Below are 21,133 nucleotides of genomic sequence, written 5' to 3' on the forward strand. Positions count from 1 at the left end.
CTTTTGACCCACCGCCTTGCCGATGTGGGGATTCAGGGGACAGCACTGCAGTGGCTGGTCTCCTTTCTCCATGATCGGGGACAGAGGGTAGCGCTTGGGGAGAGAGTGTCATCTCGTAGGCCACTGGTATGTGGTGTGCCACAGGGAGCGATACTCTCTCCATTATTATTTAATATCTATATGCTCCCCCTCGCCCGGCTGGTGCAGAGTTTTGGGCTTGGGTGTCACCAATATGCAGATGACACCCAGCTTTATCTGTTGTTGGACCGGCGGCCTGTATCGGCCCCTGATGCCCTGGAGCGTGCTTTTGAGGCTGTGGCTGGTTGGTTGAGACAAAGTCGGCTCAAATTGAATCCCACGAAGACGGAGGTCCTGTATGTGGGTCGTGGGGAGATGGCTTTGGGACCCCGGCTTCCTACACTTGATGGGGCAGCACTTACACTGGCCCCGAGAGTTAGGAGCCTGGGGGTGATTCTGGATTCCTCCTTGAAGATGGAGGACCAGATCACTGCAGTTGCCAGGTCTTCCTTTTATTATCTTCGGCAGGCCAGGCAGCTTGCCCCTTATTTGTCTCCCCGTGACTTGACTACAGTGGTCCAAGCAATGGTCACCTCTAGGTTGGATTACTGTAACGCGCTCTACGCTGGGCTTCCCATGGGCCTGATCCAGCGGTTACAGCTGGTACAGAATGCAGCAGCGCGGGTCATTGCTGGAGCACCGGTGTGGGAGCATATTACACCGGTGCCAACTGCATTGGCTGCCAGTGGAGTACCGAATCAGGTTCAAGGTTTTGGTGTTAACCTACAAAGCCCTATGCGGACTGGGACCGACGTATCTGAGGGACCCTCTCTCACCATATGAGCCCCGGAGGACTCTCCGCTGTGGTGGAAAACATCTTTTAAGTGTCCCTGGCCCTAGGGAGGCCCGCCTGGTGTCGACCAGGGCCAGGGCCTTTTCGGTCCTGGCCCCGACCTGGTGGAATGCTCTGTCTTGCGAGACAAGGGCCCGGCAAGATTTGCTTGCATTTCGCCAGGCCTGTAAGACAGAGCTATTCCGCCAGGCATATGGCTGACGCCGGTCAGTGCCCGCCCCCCCCCCGTGAAGGGGGGGTTAAACCATCGCCCCTATGCGAACACAGAGGCATGTATGAACCACTATGCAGCATGAATTGAAATATTTAATGTTTTTAAATGTTTTTAAATGTATTATTTAATGTTTTTAAATGTTTTTAATGATGTTTGTATTTGTTATCCGCCCTGAGCCTGCGAAAGCAGGGAGGGCGGAATATAAATATAATAAATTAAATTAAATTAAATTGATTTGATGGAATAGACAGCACAAGTGGGAACCCACAAGGACTTCCAGGGGGCATCTAATTTCCTTGTTCCAGACTATTTCCTCTTCCCATCTTTGAAAGCCTGAAACGTCTTTCCTTTTCCTGCATCCTTCTCTTCTTCCCACCCACTTGCCAACCTACCCTTAACTATTTCTGTCTTCACCTTTCCCTCCTTCCCTCCCACCAGCAGCCTCTACCTGGGAAAACTACCATCCAGTTTCATGGTGCCAGTTGCCAGGCCTAGTTGCACAGCATGGAAGATGCAAGGAGTTGCAGTGGGGATTTCATTCCTCCTGTATCACCTTTCCCACATTATTTCCTTTCCCGCATCCTGGAAGCCCACACCTTTCCCTGCTTCTTTCTCTCCTTTGCACCTGTCCACAACTTGCTTTTTATCTGCCCCTCGTCTTCAGTATTAATTATTTATTAACTTAATTTATAGCCCATCTTTCTCCATGATAGTTACTCATAGCTGCTGACATCATTCTCTTCTCCATGTTATTCTCACAACAACACTGTGACCAGGGGCAGATTGAGAGAGAAAAACCCTGGTAAAGGGCCTAACTCCCAACCTGTTAGCAGTCAAACCATACCCTCACACCAATCGGGACGTTTATTTATCTGGCTATATCTTAAAGCCCTTCTCATCATGTGCCCTGAGAATAAGACGTGCTGCCTGGTCAGGCAGAATGGTTCCCAACCTGGCTAAAATGGAAAATTACTGGAACGTGAGTCATGAGACAAGACTAACTAGCTACCCCGCAGCCTGGAGATGTGCAAAGACTTAAAGACAAAAGAGGTCTTCCAGGAGTTCCTGAGTTAATCTCATCCACACCCTTTCCATCTTCCCCCTTCCTCCTCTCTAATCAAGGCTACTCAGGAACCTCATAGGCCTTCCTATCCAACAATCGAGGATCATCAAATGCTTTTTAAAGCTTTAGCTACATCCAGGAAGATACAATCAGTCCTTTCCCATTTTATTGTCTCACCTCTGGAGATAGCCATTAAGCTATTGTTTTGGGGGCAGAAGATGCAATTCTGTCCCAGGCTTTGTTTCACAGGATAATTGAACTGCCCTGCCATGTGCTCAGTGTGTGTGTTCTGGACCCTTCCATAACAATATGTCTGAGCCCTCTTTTCCCCCTTCCATGAGATGCTGGCTGTCCTCACTGCTACTTCCACATGCCTTTTTCTCTCCCAGGACTGGTAAATATTGCCTTCTCCTGAATCTCTCTCACTCTTCCTCACTGACTTCCTAGTTAGCTCTGTGTGTATGTTGTGTGTTCTCTGTGTGTTTGCCTTACACTGCTCCTTTAATAAAAAATCTATTCCTGTTGAACACCTTCCTGTTTATTAGAGAGTCCTCTAAGGGAATGATTATGGTATACATTGTTGGAGATCCTGCTAAGTTATCCTCTCTTACTGTGTCTCTTTGTATTCTTATTCCACCAATTCACAAAGAGACCCCCCATTTGGGTAACAAACCCAACCTGGAGCCACTCCCAAAGGAGGGAGGGAGAAAGAGAAAAGACAATATACCTGAACCTGCCCTATCTTCCCAAGGGGGGGGGGGGAAGAGGCAGCCTGTCCAACTAATTGACCATGCACTTCCTCCCCCACCTTTCCTCTAGCAGGCTGAGCAGTGCATCTCTCACCTTGCATGAGGCACAGATTGGCCAGGTACCACCTCCCCCACCTTCCATGGGCCTTGGGCTGGCCAGGTTCAGCCCTTCTGTCACAGGACTGGCCTAGCCCAGGTGAGAAGGGGAGGCTAGCAGCCCACTGTGAGGCATACCTTTAGGGAAGAAAAAGGAAATAGTGGGGAAGGGGGAAATGAGATGCTACCAGGAACCTTGTGGGTTCCTGCTTGTAATATAGTAGTCAACACACAATATATTAAGATTTCTTCTTTAGTGTTTCCTCATTTGAAAAGAAATGGTTGTGGTGTTGTCTCCCCTCCCCCTTGCAATTTAATGTTCACAATTAGACTTTGAAGTTCACAGCATACTGAAAGAGAAACAAGTTCCCACCTTCTCTGTTTCAAGCAGGCAGCATGCAGACACTATTGTGATTGATCTAGTGGGTGAACGCTGTGAGGAATCGATAGTCAACGTGCTAAAATACTTGTCAGTTCTGGAGACGTGGCATTTTATAGCTTCTTGAAAGATGATGGAGAGCTATTTTTTTCCTATCAAGCTAATGCCAATAGCTGATCAGCTTTTTTTGTACCTCATTTAAAGTGTTCTCTTTTGACTGTTTTTCAGTCTAGGTATTTTTAATTTTCTAAAACTCTTCTGTGTACTTATGATTTATGAAAACTTATAGGTATTAGTTCAAACTTGACATGCACTATGCAACCATGTATTGGCTTACTACCAGAACTCTAAACCTGGCTTGGATGTAACTTTGGTTCTAAGACGTGAAGGGGCATGACACATGCACAACACTATATTCTGATATGCTGCCACATGAAACTTCCCTGACTAAAGATAGAGGGGATGCACAAGAAAGAAAGGAACTGGAATGATCGCTCCTAAAAATGTGAACATCTCAGATGTACACTTATTCAGTTTTTGGATTGGAAGAATAGAAGCCATGAACTATTGCAGACTCCAAGGAACATGTGGAAATTTAATTTGGAAGCAGAAAAATCCTTCTCAAAATGTCGAGTGAAAGAATCATAAGAAATGATAAGGAGAACAGAACATAATGACAAATGTGTGCCTATCCCACTGATGGTCTGCACAGCCAGAAATGCATCAGAATTTCAAAACTATAACTGAATGTGATTTTTAATATCTTGAAAATGATATTTTTTTAAAAAGCAAAATTTTAGTTCTCCTGTTTGCAAAGAAAAGATCAACATTTTGGAAGCATCATTGATACAAATATAGACACACTGAACAGCTTAGATTTCCATATCTAGCAATAAGATGAAGTTCTATATTTTCCTCAATTCTAAATCTGGTTTAGGAAATTCTAGGAAATTCTAGTCTGGTTTCAACCCTAGAACAGAACATGTCTCCCTTGAAAGCTAAAAATATGGATATTTAGCAACAAGAAAAACTGGAAGAAAATGCCTGGGCAGAAGCAAAGCCTTGAAACAAAATGCACTTTTATACAGCTATTTCCCAAATCAATTTCCATGTCAGGCCTGTCATGTGAAGAGTGTCCCCTGCACGTGAAATCCTAGAACACAAGTTACAGGCCAAAAGGGATCCTTTGTTCTGTTGTATATGTAGATCCAAGTTTGACACAACCAATTCTTGAGAAAAGAAAGATGGAAGGGAGACAAGCACTTAACCAACAAAAAACCCTTTATAGTCCCATCCAAGAGCTTTTTCCTAATTTTCTTGGCAATCAATCTTCATGCATTGGAATTGGTTTGGGTATGGTTCTTTCCTACATCTGCCGTCCTTCAGCATTTTTACAGTTGTGGAGTTGGTTTATTTTGTTCTGCATGTGCCTTAAAATAATCAGGATTTTCAAGTGAGGGTGCTCTCATCATCAGTGTCATTGGTGCTTTTACAGCACCTCCCCTTTTTCGTGCATGCTTATATCGCTATATCGATACAAAGGCTGAATTTTTTTAAAAGACTGAAAATGAATACATCGGGAAGTCTTTGCATGGGGAAGGTCTGCCACCCATACCTAAGTCTCCCTCCTGCTGTCCAAACTGGTGGGGCTACCCAACCTGTGTTGGGATAAAGCCCGGAGCAGCAGTGACTACATACTTTTCTGGTGCCAGAAGCGCATCCTCGGGCCACCAGGACATTTGCAATTTCTTTTAAAATTGTCAGTTTCATACTGTTATATCAACCTACCATTGTAATAATAAATGCAGCAGATTCACTGAATTCCCAGCTTCCATTTTTTAAAAAAAGCATACCTGTAGCCCCTTCTTTGTGGAGATATAAGGAAAAAGGCATATCTCTGCAACAGAAAGAGCTAGAGACTTACTTTTTTAAAAAATGAAATATGAAAATTCAGAGAACTTGCCACATCTATTATTACACTGGTAGATTGATGTAGCAATATGAAAATGACAATTTGCTTTTAAAAAGATAGAAAACAAAATCAGAAGGGTAGAAAGGAAGGGGGGAGTGGTTTGAGAATGACAAATGTCCAATCATCAAAAAGTGGGATGGAGGTGGGTTGGAGTGGGTGGGACAAAACCAAGAGAAACATTATGCATGAGGAAAAAGTGGCCTCAAAATCAGCATTCAGAAAACTATCAGGATAAAAGTGGTCTCAAAAGACACCCCCCCCCAAACAAGGGATAAACAAACAAAAAAATGAAGTGAAAACTAAAGGCAAAACAAAGTGTACAGAAATCAGGGAATAAACTGAAGCAGTACAGGACAAGAACCAATGGGGGAAAATGTGGTAAACTCCCAAGATACATAAGAGAAAACAAGGAATTGAGATGGAAGTACAAGACTGCAAAACTAAACTGTTCAGTTTGCTTATGGTACTATGGCAATTTACATACGACAATTAAAATATCCACTTTGCACATTCCTAGTGGATAGTGTCACTACTTTTAGCTAAATGCCCTGTTCTTCAAATTATGTGTCTGCCCACATGGGAACATAGAGAAAATCATCCCAGAGAAAGGTTGCTCCAAAGGGACCAGAAAGTGTGGTGTGGTATATCTTAAATCTTAAATAGAAAGGATGGACTCCCTGTCCAAAGAGGAGGGGATTCACTGGGAGAAACTGGCTGATGGTAAGGCAGATTGGTCTAGAAAGGGAGATAAGAGAGCTAAGAAATAGGGAGCAAATAAAAAGGTGTGGATGGATAAATCCAGGATGGAAAATAAAATGAGGTACAGAAAAACATACTTTGTGTGAAAGCTGAGAACTTGAAATGCCTTTTTAAAAAAAAATTAACTGAGCTCCTATGGGGAGACTTGCTGGTGTCTATTTGGTGCAAAACTAGGGTCCAAGATGGTCTTGGATGACAAATGTAAGATTTGACATCCTATTGATGAATTTGAATTTTTGCTGGGCAAAGGATAATGTGTAACAAGAACAGATTGAAGTTGGCCACAGGGGAGGAAACAGACTAGGCAGGAGATTGACTTACTTGAGTGGCAGACCTGTCTGACAAAGGCCAGGAGTGATGTGATGGATTTTCTTGGGCTTGTGTTGACTTACCAAGGAAGACTGCATTGTGAGGGGAACCCTGAAAGTTTTGGTTATTGTCCTACAGACTTGGGTTAAACACAACCACTCCTCTTTCTGTCTATCTATATACACACACACACACATAGCCCTACCTACAAACAATCATTTATACTAGCCATACACACCAAATATTTTATAAGATTTATATTGTCTCCCTATAAGCCCTTTCTTTGTTAGTCAGATGACTGAAAACACTGCATTAAAAATACATCCACTGCTGTCATGACATCTTTGTGTAAATGTGTGCACTATGAAGATGACAGCAAAAATGGACTGAATATTGTTCAGCTTTTATTAGAACTGAGAGAGCTAGGTTTAAATTTGTACTTAGCTGTCCAAGTGATACTAGACAAGTCATTTTCTTAGCCTAACCTACTTTATAGGGATGTTGTAATTATAGATTGGTGGGTGGGAACTATATATCCCACCTTGAGCTCTTGAAGAAAGGATGGGATAAAATAAAAAATATTAATTACCACCACTAATGCCATGAATATTCTTACAAACAATCCAAAGTGGTTTATAGCACGTTAACAATCCTTTCTTTAATGCTTTCAAAGAGGGTCAATCATCTCTCTGGTTCCCACATATTTATACTGATGGTAGATCTCTGAAGGGATTTTAGCACTAAATTTCTTTTCCTCTATCATCCATTTATCAGAATAGTATCCAAGATGCTTTCAATAATATACTAAACAGGGTGATGAGCATGTCATGGGTCTTTCTTGTTCTCTCTTACATTTGTCTCAGCTGCAGACGAGATTCCTTCTGTGGTGACTTATTCACTTTAGCCAGCAGGATCCCTCGTTCCATAGGTTGTATCAAATTCATACAACTTTATTCCATGTATAAATAAAAATACAATGCTGAGTCTCAAAACCTTGCCTCCCTGTCTAATGTAAGAGAGATACTTTCAGATTCACTATCTAGAGACTGCAAGGACTAAAAACTCAAATATGCCTTAATATAGTTATACATTGAAACAACTAAATTAACTTGGTTCAGCGAAATAAGTACAGGTTGAGGATGAGATGAGGAAAGAAAGCAGTCAACAGGCCATAAATCTCTTTGAAGAAGGAATGCTTCTTATATCATGCCTTCCCATTTCCTCATAGGTTAGAGATTCTCAGTTCTTGTTAGGAAGGTTAGGTACTATCCTACTATTTCAAATACACTGTTGCTCATACCTATCTCTTGTTTGTTTGATATGCAGACTTTAGCAATATAGAATACTTCTTTTAGATATATGAACATTACTCCATCCTTGCCATTCAGTCTTCTTTTATCTCAGGGCCCCAAACTGTAATATTACATACCTGCCTAGATTGATCTGAAATAAAAATAGATTGTTGTCATCCATTCCATTTGTGCTAAGGAGGATAACAAAAAGAAAAACTCACAAAAGTCCACAATTCTAAAATAAAAACCAGGACAAACAAGAAAACGGGAGGGGGGGGGGAATCTTTATTCCACATGACTAAGAATTGTTCTACACATATTTAAAGCAGGAATCCATTTAACAGAAGAAAAGTATGGTCTGTATCCCATGATCTATCACTTCAAAGATCAGGGTTCTTTTCTGTCTTTCCCTTCCCTCCTGCAGTCCCATGACAACATTGGGCCACCCTGGGCAACCCACATATCCTCATCCTTGTCTGCTTCCTTCTATTTCACAACCCCCATCTTCACTTCAGCTACATTTATTATTCATTTGCTTCATTTCTATTCCACCTGTCTCCACAATGGAGACTCCACAATGGAGACCCAAAACAGCTGACTTCATTCTCCTCTCCTCCATTTTATCCTTACAACAAATCTGTGAGGAGGGGCATATTGGAATTGAAAAACCCTGGAAAATAGCCCTCCCTTCTAAAAGGAGGGAGAGAGGAAGAGACTGTCTGAACATGCCTCACACTCCCAAAGGGGGGAGGAAGGAAGGAAGAGGCAACCTGCCTAACCAATTGACTGGGTGCCTCTTTCTTCACCTTGCATTGAGTTCAGGTGGGCTGGGTGCTGATAATAATAGTAGTAATAGTAGTATGCTTATATATCACCCTTCTGGACAGAGTAGTGTCATGCTCAGAGCAGTGAACAAAGTCAGTGCTGTTGTTATCCCCACAATACAGCTGGAGAGCTTGGGCTGAGAGGAGCGGCTTATCCAAGGCTTCCTACTGAGCTCATGGCAGTAGAGGGATCCAAGCCAGCAGAGTACTGACTTGCAGTCCAGCCACATAACCACTATGCTACAGCTGCTCCTTCATCTCGAGCAGGCTGGATCCCTTTGTCTCAGTGGGCCTTTGCCTTGAGTGGGCTAAGCCAGCTGCCACAACTGCCTCCCTTGCCTTGGGTGGGCAAAGCTAGATACTTCTGCCTCTCTTGCCTATTTTTGCTTCATGTGGGGCTCAGGCAGGCTGGATCCTGTGCCATCTTCTTTCTCACTTGCAGCTCACATGGGTGGAGCAACATGCCACTGCCTCTGTTGTCTCGCATGTGGTTCAGACACACTGAGCCAGATGGCGCCACCACCTCCCTCACCTCATGTAGGTCTCAGGCATGCTGAGCTGGGTGCCAATGCCTCCCTCACTTTGGGAGGAATTTGGGCATGCCAAGTCAGGTGCGTCCTTGCCTAATGCCAAGCCAGGAGCCACCTTCCATCCCTTGTGAGGGCTTGTAGGAGCAGAGCCAGATGCCATATCCCACCCCTCATGCGAGCCAGTCTCAGCACTTCAGTGACAGGACTTACCCAGCCCAATTGGTTTCTGAAATCGCGCTAGAAAGATGCTATACTTCTGGGTGTTTAGCGAACATTTAGTGCAACACCGGGATGCGCCAAGGGCGTTTGGATTTGCCCCAGGACAGGTTCTCTATGGCAACTCAATTTAGAAGTGTTGCAGGGAATTGCATCTGATTGGAACCATGACACAGGAGAGTGAGGGTATTCCGACAAAAGAGACTCCCACAGGAGAAAACGCTCACAGCTAAACCAAGATTCTCCCACCAGAAATTGATCAATAGTTCTCAAATAACCTTAAAGATTATATTTAACAACAAGAGTTCAAAGTGCTAAGTACATACAGTGTAATAAATACAACTATAAATAGTAATAAATAATTCATACCATACATAAAGTATGGTATAAATAGAATACAAAAGAGCTTGTCACCATTTAAAGCTACAAATACAATTCTTAAAGATACAGTCTGTATTTGTTCTTATATCTATGCTTATCATTCTTTGCAGGTTCAAGGAAGGTGATCCACCCAAGGCTCCCAACGGATGTAGAGGTAAGTGGTGATCTTTTAGAGATTTATCTGCTCTGTATAATTTGTTGCTTTTGTGTTACAGGTCACAACTCTGCCCTGCTGCCCGTGACATTGCCCAACAGACTGCTAGCCCCACCTATTTCACACTTCATGCTTTCTCAAGGGCTGATGTCAATGAACATGACTTATAGCATCTACTGTTCCTCGGCTGTACCCAATATCAGTGAGTGACGGAACTGGGTTCTGTTGGGTGATGCCACGGCCAGCAGGGTAGAGTTGTGACCTGTAACACAAAAGCAACAAATTATACAGAGCAGATAAATCTCTACTTCCTCTACATCGGTTGGGAGCATTGGGTGGATCACCTTCCTTGAACCTGCAAAGAAGAATGATAAGCATAGATGTAAAAACAAATACAGACTGTACCTTTAAGAATTATATTTGTAGCTTTAAATGGTGACAAACTCTTTTGCATTCTATTTATTGGACTTTTATGTATGGTATGAAGTATTTATTACTATTTATAGTTGTATTTATTTCACTGTATGCGCTTAGCACTTTGAATGCTTGTTAAATATAATCTTTAAGGTTATTTGAGAATTATCAGTTTTTGGTGGAAGAATCTTCTTTTAATAGGAAAATGAGGGCCTTCTGCCTTCCGCTGGCTGTTCCATTTTCTTGAAATAAAACAGCCCCAGCGGTGTTATTTGCCTCGTTAGGGGGCATCAGGTTGAGAAAATTGCTCTGGGTAGAATGTGGTCCTGACCAGATTTGGGCCCCTGCGATGCTTCTAAATTGAGTTGCTCCCTTTCTATGAGGGAACTCTCAGCTGGCATTTTCTGCAAGTCCCTATTGGAACGACACTTAAATGTAATGTGTTGTTTGGCCCTCAGTGTTAGTCACCTGCACTCCACAAAAAGCCTCTTTTAAGAGTCCTCTTTACACATCAGTGACCCATGTACAAGAATTGAAATAAAAAACAGACTTCCTTGATGACACTTCAGAGTAAAATAATAAATGCATGCATGTGATATAGCAGCCTGCTGAACTGTTACATGCTGGATGAGTCTAATATCACTCATTACTAGTTAGTTCTGGACTGGGTCATGAGAGCAAATGGCAGGAATCAGGCCTGAAGTGTAAGTTCCACATAGTCAGGAAGCCTTAAGCCAGAGTCTGGAGTGCAGCAACCAGGAAATTCTCATTTATTGACCGGGTACAGACAAAGATCGTAGGCTTCAATTTTTTATGCCTCAGCTGTGTAGCCCAGAGGTTTACCTGCCAACAACAGAGCGTAGGTTTTTTTAAAGAGTTTTATATCATTAAAAAACAAACCTAAAAACACTACAATTACACGCATACTAATAAAACACAAAAACAACTAATCAACAAACAAGAATAATGAAACATACATAATACAGAAAAAAACAATAAAGGAAAAACAATCTAAACTAAAAGGTTTTTGATTTTCTCCAGAACAAATATTTGTATCATGTCAAATTTGGAGAGGAGGAAGTTCAGCAGAGATGTGATATCACATCCTATGATATCACATCCAGGTCAAAAGCCAGTTCCTCCAACTCCTCCCTTTCTTGTGAGATCACCTCTTCCTACCACAATTCAAATTTTAAATTTAAATTTCCCACCTCAAATCACTCGCTGCCTCATATTTTTCACCCACTTTTTACTTTACTTTTAGTCTTCTGTATATCAGACTAATCCATTGATCTTAAATATGTGAGCTGGTATAACCGTTATCTACTTGTGTTCTGCTCAATTTAAAAACCTCTCAAAATCCTAATCTGTTCTTTTTTTCCATGTTAAGAAAAATCCATGCTGAAGACCCATACATTTAATAGCTGTCCCATCCTCTCAATCCTCAGATGATCTCTGGCCCTTAGCATCTTTACAAGTGACATAGGAGAAGCAGAAGTCCTACAGCATCCACCCTTTGTAGCCACTCTAAGGCTTCTGTTTCCACTCTTCAAAGCTTTCATTTCCTTCAGGGGAATTGTAGTCTGGAGATCAATTATAATTCTGGGAGAACCCCAGACTCCATCTTGAGGTTGGTAACCTTACTTGCCACACAGCATTGTTCCTAATGGGCTTTTCTGCACATTCTGTTTTTCTGTAGAGAACATGATTATGTAAAATCCCACATGTTCATGTATAAATCAGGAGAAGGTGTGTGTGTGTACCTTCCTATATATGCTGTTTGCAGCATCTTATTTTCTCCAGTCCTACTAGTTCTTTAAAAGAGCCTGCAAGTTAAGTTAAATGTGCTGAAATGAGTAAACCTAGTGCATGGTTTAGCATTTCTTGTCATTTAAAAATAGACCCCACTGTTTTGCTAGAGGTTGGCTTGCCTGAGGCAGGGGTCCTTTAAGGGATTTGGATGGTCAAGAAAACTCACAGAGGCAAGATACTGTTTTTACATGAATGTGGTTTAATCAAAAACAGCTCGCAAAACAAATACAGTGATTTCTTATATCCCTCCTAGTCACTGGGGGCTTCCTACAGCAATAACTGTGCTCTTGAGCCTGGTTTCATATTACCTTCTGCACTCTGGTGAAACCCCTTTCTTACTTCTTCCTCTTCCTTATTTATGCTCTCCTCAGCATGTTAGATGTTGCCTCCTAGATTAATGATTCTTAGTAATACCTGGCAATCTGCTGGGGCGTGCTGGTTTCTATACATAAGATAACCAGGCAAATCAAGAAATTGTCAACATTTTTAGCCTGCACCTGGATCTCTTAACCCTTTATTGGGAAGGCTGAATGACTAAAAGAAGTAATCCTGCGGCCTGCTTATGGCTTTGGAACTTAGTTGCTAATACACTAGAAGCCAGCGTAATGGTGACCTAAACACACCATCCCTAATCCTCCTTGGGTGTTCTTCAATGTTGGCATTATACCTACCCCATTCCTGCATCAGGATCCTGGAGTTGGAGAGTGCCCTCAAGTCATAACTGACTTATGGCGACCCCCTGTGGAATTTTCATGTCAAGAGACTAAGAGAGGTTGTTTGCCATTGCGTGCCTCTACAACCCTGGACTTCGTTGGAGGTCTCTCATCCAATTACTAACCAAGGTAAACTCTGCTTAGCTTCTGAGATCTGACGACATTGGGCTTACCTGGGCTATCTAGGTCAGAATCCTAATAGTAGGAAAATAAGGGGAAACTCATCACCAAACTTGTACGTGTGCATTCTGCATGGGAGAATTTTAATAGCCTATAAAATGAAGTTGCTGTCTGCCTGCAATTTGGTAGAGAGTATCCTATATAGTCCAAATATGTACATGAATAACATTTCTGTGACTATCCCATAGACAAAGTGATAAAGTACTAAAAAGCACATAATTATGTTGTATCACCACTGACATATCTTTTTTTCAAATGCTCTTACAGCATAGTGCTGGGTACTTCATCTACATTCTTTCAAGCAATGATTAAGGAAGTTGATTGCCTTTTCCTACTTACCTTGACACTGAGTCTTTAGCCACCTGAAATTCTAGTAAAATCCTCCATAATTAAAAAGATCTATTGCAAACATTTTACTTTTATTGCTATGGTGTTACCATAAAGCTTTACAAAAATTCATTCCAATAAATTGCATTAAATAGTTCTAAAATGTGTTTGGGACAGAAAGCAAAGACGATTTAAAGAATACCGTTCTTCTGAAATATTCCTAACTTTTTGAATCTGAATACTTGTTTGATGAGAGATAAGCTGAATTAAGCATTTAAAAATACATATAAGTTAAGAAGCCATGAAAGAATACTGTTCTTCATTTGTGTGACTGGCTGCCGAAAATACTGTAAATCAAACTACACTAAACTGGTCAATGTTTGCCATCCATAGTATGATTGGCACAGAATGTCAATGAGTAATTTAAAGTGTGGAATATGAGCTAGCCTGAATTCTGTTGTACAGATGTTGGGGACTGATAATTTTGGGCACCTTTTCCCATCTACAACTCATTTGGTTATTATTGTGAAATTTATTATGTGCCAAAAAGATTGTTTCTCTTCCCATTGCTTTTCCCATATTTATATTGTTGATGTGGCTGTATAGGTAGAAATTTAACAAAATATCCTGTCTACCAGGTGTGGGAAGGAGCTGATTGTATTGTAATACCAGACCATTGCTTAATTCATACACAACATAACCTAACACATGGAAAGTATTATAAATCTATTTACCATGTGGTTGACCTGATGATAACATTGTATTGAATTTCTAGGTGAAGCAATTTAAGGAATTGCTTTGCCATGTGTGGGCCATGGAAATTAACTTCTCATATGATTTAGTAATAGGCTAACTTCCTTGTTATCCTCACATTAGTAATTTAGCAGAATTCTTATAGTAGTGGCTACATGTACTGTGTGCTTCATGTGTAAACTTACACACTGGTGTGGTACAGCAGATCACGGTTATTAATTAGTTTAAGCTGAATTAATTCTTTTCATTTCTAATTTAGCTGTGTTTGCCTATGAATATATTCATTTCAGTTGGAAAATATTAAGACATGGGGTCAAGCAGAATATAGTTTAAAGTCAAATTGTCATACAGAACAACTGAGCAAGTGAATCTGTTTGAAACAAATGTTTTTAGAGTATTGGTACGCAAAAATCCTGCTCCCATAGCAAGTGATGTTTACCTGGATCAAATTGTTCCTTGATGTAAAATTTGGATATTGTGGTACATTTAAAGCTGCTATTTTGTTGTTTTTGTGTGGGCTTTCAAGGTTATGAAGGATTATGAGGTGAACTTTGTGGTTTCACCACTTACTATTTTTAATCAGATGATTAGATAGAGTGGTAGAGGATTATACATATGGAGGAAACCTGATATAACTGAAAACAAGGCTTGTTCAAATTGCCACCATAGTCTTTTAGTCTTTTGGTTCAGAATATAAGCTGGAGTCTGACAACCTTTTTGCCACACATTTACCTCTGAGCACAGAATTTTTTACTTATACCTTAGGAAGAGGATGTGGATAAATGACCTATAAACTCATCACATGCACACCATGGGAGTACTTGTTAAATGTTCATTTGTATCTATTCATAATTAGACAGGTCTAATCATAAGTAATACATATTTTAGATTTATGAATATGCTTAGTAGCATTTGAAACTCTTGTATTTAGAGAACTAAACCACAATGCTTGGTCAGTGGAGTAGTAGGCCATCCATTCACCTGAATAACAAGCAAGCTAGCTTCATCTTTGGGTCATTCTTTTATAAAATGCTAGCAAAGATACTTACATTCTTGTTAAGTTAAATAGAGGTCATCTTGCTTTTTTCCATGCCACAAAATACATGCATACTTCTTTGCAAAGCAGAGTTAAGCACTTCTGTGTGCACAGAGTGCCTTGCACACACATGTAGATCTGACTGCCAGGAAAAAAGAAAAACTTGTGTAGTTGACAACGCGTTGCTGGGTGAGAGCTGTATGTAAGAGCTCTTAAACTCTTCGAGCTGCCCAGAGAAGGCATTGGATTACAGATTCTGTAAAGCCTCTGTCTCTTCTAGAAACACACATTTAAAGTAGCAGTAGACAGTGGTAACTGACAACTAAGACTAAAAATGTTGACAATTTCTTGATTTGCCTGGTTATCTTATGTATAGAAGTCATTAACTATTTATAAAATGCATTATGAATTGGGTTCCTTCAAACTGTAGCAATATGTGTGACATTTTCCAGCACAAACTATCACTCTTGCCTTTGGCTGGAGTACAAATTTATATCCAATACAAAATGATGAAGTTAAGATTATAAAGCACCTTTATAACTGTTAGACTAAATTACCTTTTCCTGTTTTCCTTAATGATGATCAGCTTCATTTAGAGAGCTAGTGGTTATTATTTTAAAGACAAAGAAGAGTGCTATATTGATATTTTAGATAAATTCTATGAGAACAAATGGGCACTTTAGTTCAAAAGCCTAGTCTTTTATGTGATCAATTCATTTTGGGATGAAATTGTGATCAAAAGTACTATCAAATTATTTATTGATGACTATGATACAATTGGTCCTAATTGTAGTCAAAGGGGCTAGTTAGTCTGTTGAGCTTTAAAATATATATATTTTTAACTGAGAGAGATCATGGTAATAAAGGGGCCCTGACAATGAATGTTAGCAGTACTATGGTTGTTGGGGGTTTTCCGGGCTGTATTGCCGTGGTCTTGGCATTGTAGTTCCTGACGTTTCGCCAGCAGCTGTGGCTGGCATCTTCAGAGGTGTAGCACCAAAAGACAGAGATCTCTCAGTGTCACAGTGTGGAAAAGAAGTACTGTTAGCAGTACTGTTGATCATGTACAAAATTTACATTATATTGAACTCAAAAAAATCTATACCAAAGATATATAAACATATAAATCTCTGCCATAATGAAGTGTGTAATACTCTTTGCAAAGTGGAAAGATTTCTGTACAGATGGTGCATTATCATAGATCCCACTTTAGGTTCTAGAAATAGATTTCATTGGATCTAGTTAATTCAGGAAGCTAGAATTGCTTGTGGTGGGTGGGTATTACCTATAGTATTACCTATTCTGTAGTATGATTGTGAGATCCACATGTTTCAGAAAAGGTATTTCAGATCTAGGGATTCACATTTTTGGACTCTGGTAACAACCAAGTATTTTTGATTACTAATATGTCCTCTGATATACAGAGAGAGTTTGAGAGAAAGGTGACAACTCTCTTTTCATTTTGTACTAGATTTTTGGAGAAGGGAAAAAGCAGGACTTCCCAACATTCACGGCAGCCACTGCAGTCCTTCCCTGAAGACTCAGAGTGGGACAGGGTTGGTCTTTCATGTTCAGTTCAGTAAAATCTTATCTTCCGATAATTTAGGGGAAATTAAGATGTTTTGTGCTGGGTGTCTAGAGATGGGTTATTGCCATTGGCAACTAGTTTTGTGGCCCAAACTACTAAGCTATATCAAATGTATATGATTCACACAGTACTATCAAAGGCCTCCCCAGAGGTATGGGATGCTTGAGCGGCAGGATTGGAGCAGGCCTGTTTGAATGACTGAAGAGCGCTGGTGCAGACCTCAAAGGGTTCACATAGAACTAGAAAACCACACACACATAGCTTAAGCAGTTGCATAGCAATGGGCAAACTCATGGGTGTTTTATTCTTAAGGCACAATTGTTGCACATATTTTAAAACACAAACTCCTTGGGCAGGAGGAACTATTTGACCATGCATGTAAACTCCTAGACTATAATTGTAGGGACAAATGGAACAGAACAATTGAATCATGTGTTGACATATGTTTGTCACTTCCTTCCTTGTCTGATGTATATCAAACACAAAATAGGATATCATAATTGAGCAATCTATGCCAATTTGTTGGCTTTTTGGTGAAAAAAGAGAAAAACAAAACCCATCTCCATATGATATTCTTGCATACTGCAGAGTGTTTTAGTCCCCCATAGTGATGAAATGAATAATTTAAACAGGCAGCTCTGATACCAGAGCCTCTTTAAAGGTTCCCATTTCCTTTAATGCTGTACAGACTACTTTTACTTGGTTAATGTGAAACTGCTGTGTCTGAGATATCCAAATAGTGGGGGGAAAAGCCTGGATACACTGTGTCCATTATACAAGTTCCCTGTGCTTTGTACCACTGCGGCTGTATATTATAGATTGAGTATTAGTAGTAGCTGTATCACTTTAATGGCCATTGATGGTACAAACAATCACTGGGGCTTTAAAAAAGGTCTAAAGAAGCCAGCAGTTTTGGGGGTGATTGAAGATAGGTCTTTGGTTTAACTACTGGCTCATTTGGCATTCTATTTATAATTTTGTCAGTAAATTTGTAGTGTAATAGCTCCATTGAATATTGTAAAAGCATAATAAAAGGTGTGTGTCATGTTCAGGGTGCAAATCTATATTTTAGGTCTGAATTTCAATCTGCATCCATTTTCAAAAGAGAGCAAAATGAAAAACACAATCCTGCACCATTTTTCTTTTGAAGGTAGTGAATGAAAGTTTCTATGTTTAGGACATAAGTATATATTTCATATTGGGGGACTGCACAGAATAAAGGGGAAGGAATAAATTATTGGGAAATTTTCATTTGATCTGAACAGTATGGTACAAGCAGTTAGAGCCTTTATCAGTCCAATATTCCTCAAAAGACAGTCAACTGTCCCCAACATCCCATGGCTTTTGAAGGACAGTAAGTATGCATTAGAAAGTGTGTGCCTTATTTAATTTGCAAAGTAACATTTTTATGCATGACGGGGGAATTTCCCCAGTATGCAGAATCCTAGATCTTGGTGATGTTGATGCAGTGCCATACCAGTAGGCACTTGAACATTGAAGAGCAATGATGTGCAAGCACAAACTTTACCCCACACAGATTTTCAATGAGGCGAAGAGTGGCAAGCACTCTCAACTGTGCTTTATTAGCATGATTTAGATTAAGTATAGCCTCTTTCCTGGTGATGTTGTATGTTCAAGTCTATTTGAGCACCTAAATAGTAAACTTCAGAAACATGATTTACTGGCTGCTGCAGAAAAAGAAATTCCGATAGCATCTTCCCAGTAGAAGCCAGCTAGGTGTTCTGAATGGTGAGGTCAATTTTATTGAAGGTTTCTTGGTTGCCTTATTTTCCATGGGAAGAAGACAATAATAATTGTCATGTAAAATGTTGTGTGGTCTAATCCATATTATAATCCCAATGCTGAAGAGAGATTCTGCCTCCCAGCTGAGGAAAGGTAGTGTGTCATCTCTTCCCTGAACTGCAACTCATTGAGCTCTTGCAATCCAGAAAATCCTTCTATTCCTCACCAACCCCTACAGCCTTGTTGCTGTTTATCATTTCCCCTTGCTATGTCAAGGAGTGTGTGTGACGATGGACTCTGGCGTGTGGATTCACTGGAGCTTTGTCATTGGGTCTTTTCAGATACAGCAGTGTAGAATTCAAAAACTGTGGCTAATGTTCTTTGTTAGAAGTTTTCTTTCTAATTTAAGGCAGAAGGGAAAGAACAGGATGAAAAATTTGCTTCTTGGTCTGATTGCTTCGTTGTTTGACATTTCAAGTTCTAGTCTTATATATCTGTGTATGCAAGTGCAAAGATTTTAATGGCAATTCCTAATTGTGGGGATTTAATTGCATGCTATATGGTATAAATTCACCTACCTCAATGGCCTAGCAGGGATCTAAAATGTTCACATAATCAGATACCTGTAAAATGACATGGATTCTGTAAAATGACATGGAACTTGGGAGGGGACTTGGAGAAATCAGATAATCGGAATTTGGGGATAGCTGTCATTGAACTTAGTAGAAGCATCTTTCTGCTGCATAAGCTATGATTTGCTAGGCTAATTTTGGTTGAAGGATGTAGTTTAGAAATTCTGCAAAAAATATTGATAATTCATTCATTATATTTAACATCTTGTAGCCAAAGGACACAGCAATAATAACTATAGAGTTTTATGTATCAAATAGGTATCCATTAGAGGGCTCTCGAGGTTTTAAGATGATCAGCCTTGATAGTGATGGCTCCGGAGCTTTCCTTGCTCACACTTTTTTCCCTTTTTTGTTTTACAGAAAAGGTCACGGATTGCCTACAGTGACGAGGTGCGGAATGAGCTCCTAGGGGATGATGGGAATTCCTCGGAGATCCAGGTAGGATGCTAATCAAGAAGCCCTAGTGGGTGGCTAGAGGGTGAAGGAGGTCACTGGCACACTGGGCTTCTCAAGCTGCTCCTTAACAGCATTAGTAACAACTCATGTGGAAGTGATACTGTTTAATGCAAAGCTGGGGTCTTAATCAACTTCAAAATGTTTCTTGGAGATCTTACTATTTAACCCTTTACCTTGTGATCACTGTCTGCTATCTTTTTAAAAAATCTTTTCTTCTCTTTTTCTTTATTATTTGGTACTTAAGGAATAACTTGAAACACTGTGTTTGCCAACAAAGCCAAGGTCTTCACCCCAAACACTTGTAAAAGGAATAAAAAAATTACTTAATGCAGCTTTGATAAGAATGAAATATAATTAAATCAACACTGGCAGGCAAAACAAATGAAAATGAGCCTTCAGAATCTGACAGTTGCTCTGTGTTTCCATATGGATTGTTTTCTCTGAGCCACTTTTCTCTCTTTTATATAACAAATGCAAATTATTTCAAAAAGTATATACTCTGACACAGATTTTATTAGTCTTAAATGGATGTGCAGGAACTGTATGCCTGTTAATTAATCTTACTATGTTCACAATGTTCAGTGCACTCATAGTAACCAATACACTGTATAGTATTTACTGTTATTAAACAGTGTTTTCAAAGCTTTATATCCTATTGATATCCATGCATATATTTAGTTAAAGTTGCCTTTTAAAACACCTATCCCTGTGCCACCCTTATTCGTGAATGAAAGTTATATAATGTGAAGTAATTCAAATGTACTTAATAAAACTAAGTTAAATGTCTAATAATAAAGAAATTAATGTAATGTGTATGAAGACATTTGTTTATTTTATTGGTATATTCTGTATTTCCTAGCATTTTTAATCAAAACACTTGCAAATGATGTACTATTATATTTGTAGGGTATCAGATCTTTGTAATAAAGTGATGTATATGTGTGTATGTGTCATAAATTGTATTCTACATTAAAATGAGATTAAACTCCAAGAATACATTCCCGCCAAAGCATTCCATTCGTTTTAATGACAGTTATACTTTAACTCTTCTATTGAAATCAATGGGATTTGAAAATATGTAACTTTGGATGGATTGTGTTCTTTATGTAATATAATATTACAGTGCATATTTAGTGAAGCCAGTAACTTGCTTCATTAAGGGATTTTTCTTGTTTGCAGAAGTTTGAAAAAGTTTTCATCTGAAAGAGGGAGGTCATTTATTTCAAGGGAAACATTATACCATCAGATACCATTGACAAATTTCAACTCTAAAAAGCAGTTTTAGATTTCTGAATTCAAATTACTTTGTTCATTTTCAGATTGCAAAGGAAATGTTTATGACTTCAGCATTGGAAGGAAAGTTATGTCCGTTTAAAATTGAATTTATTATTTTAAAGAAGTATTTAAGAATTTACAAGTTTTAACTCTTAAAACTCATTGACTGCAGTAAGTTTAGAATGTGAGTGCATATGAAAAAAGAAAGGAATTGTTTGTATAATGCTTTGAGATGAAGAAAATTTGTTGTGTAGCAAACTTTGTTTTTGAAAGTTAAAGTTGAGAGCAGTGGTTTGACTGCTACTCCAATTCTGATCAGCCTGGCTGAAAAATCAGTATTATGAAATATTTGAAACGTTGTGTACATCATTTCAATTCTTGATGGGAAAAAACAC

The 21,133-nt window shown here is 39.7% G+C and overlaps 1 protein-coding gene across 5 annotated transcripts in view; it reads left to right on the forward strand.

Annotated features, from left to right (window-relative positions):
* Positions 1-21,133, forward strand: part of VTI1A (vesicle transport through interaction with t-SNAREs 1A) — a 406,571-nt gene that overhangs the window by 57,340 nt on the left and 328,098 nt on the right. For 4 of the 5 annotated variants that reach the window (XM_054983351.1, XM_054983353.1, XM_054983354.1 and 1 more), the window contains exon 4: positions 19,368-19,445. The exons of the other annotated variant lie outside the window; for it this stretch is intronic. In XM_054983351.1, the coding sequence (XP_054839326.1) occupies positions 19,368-19,445 (78 nt within the window). The remainder of the gene's footprint in view (positions 1-19,367; positions 19,446-21,133) is intronic. 5 annotated transcript variants of the gene reach the window in all.

The sequence above is a fragment of the Eublepharis macularius genome, chromosome 6 (genome assembly GCF_028583425.1).
Source record: "Eublepharis macularius isolate TG4126 chromosome 6, MPM_Emac_v1.0, whole genome shotgun sequence".
NCBI lineage: Eukaryota > Metazoa > Chordata > Lepidosauria > Squamata > Eublepharidae > Eublepharis > Eublepharis macularius.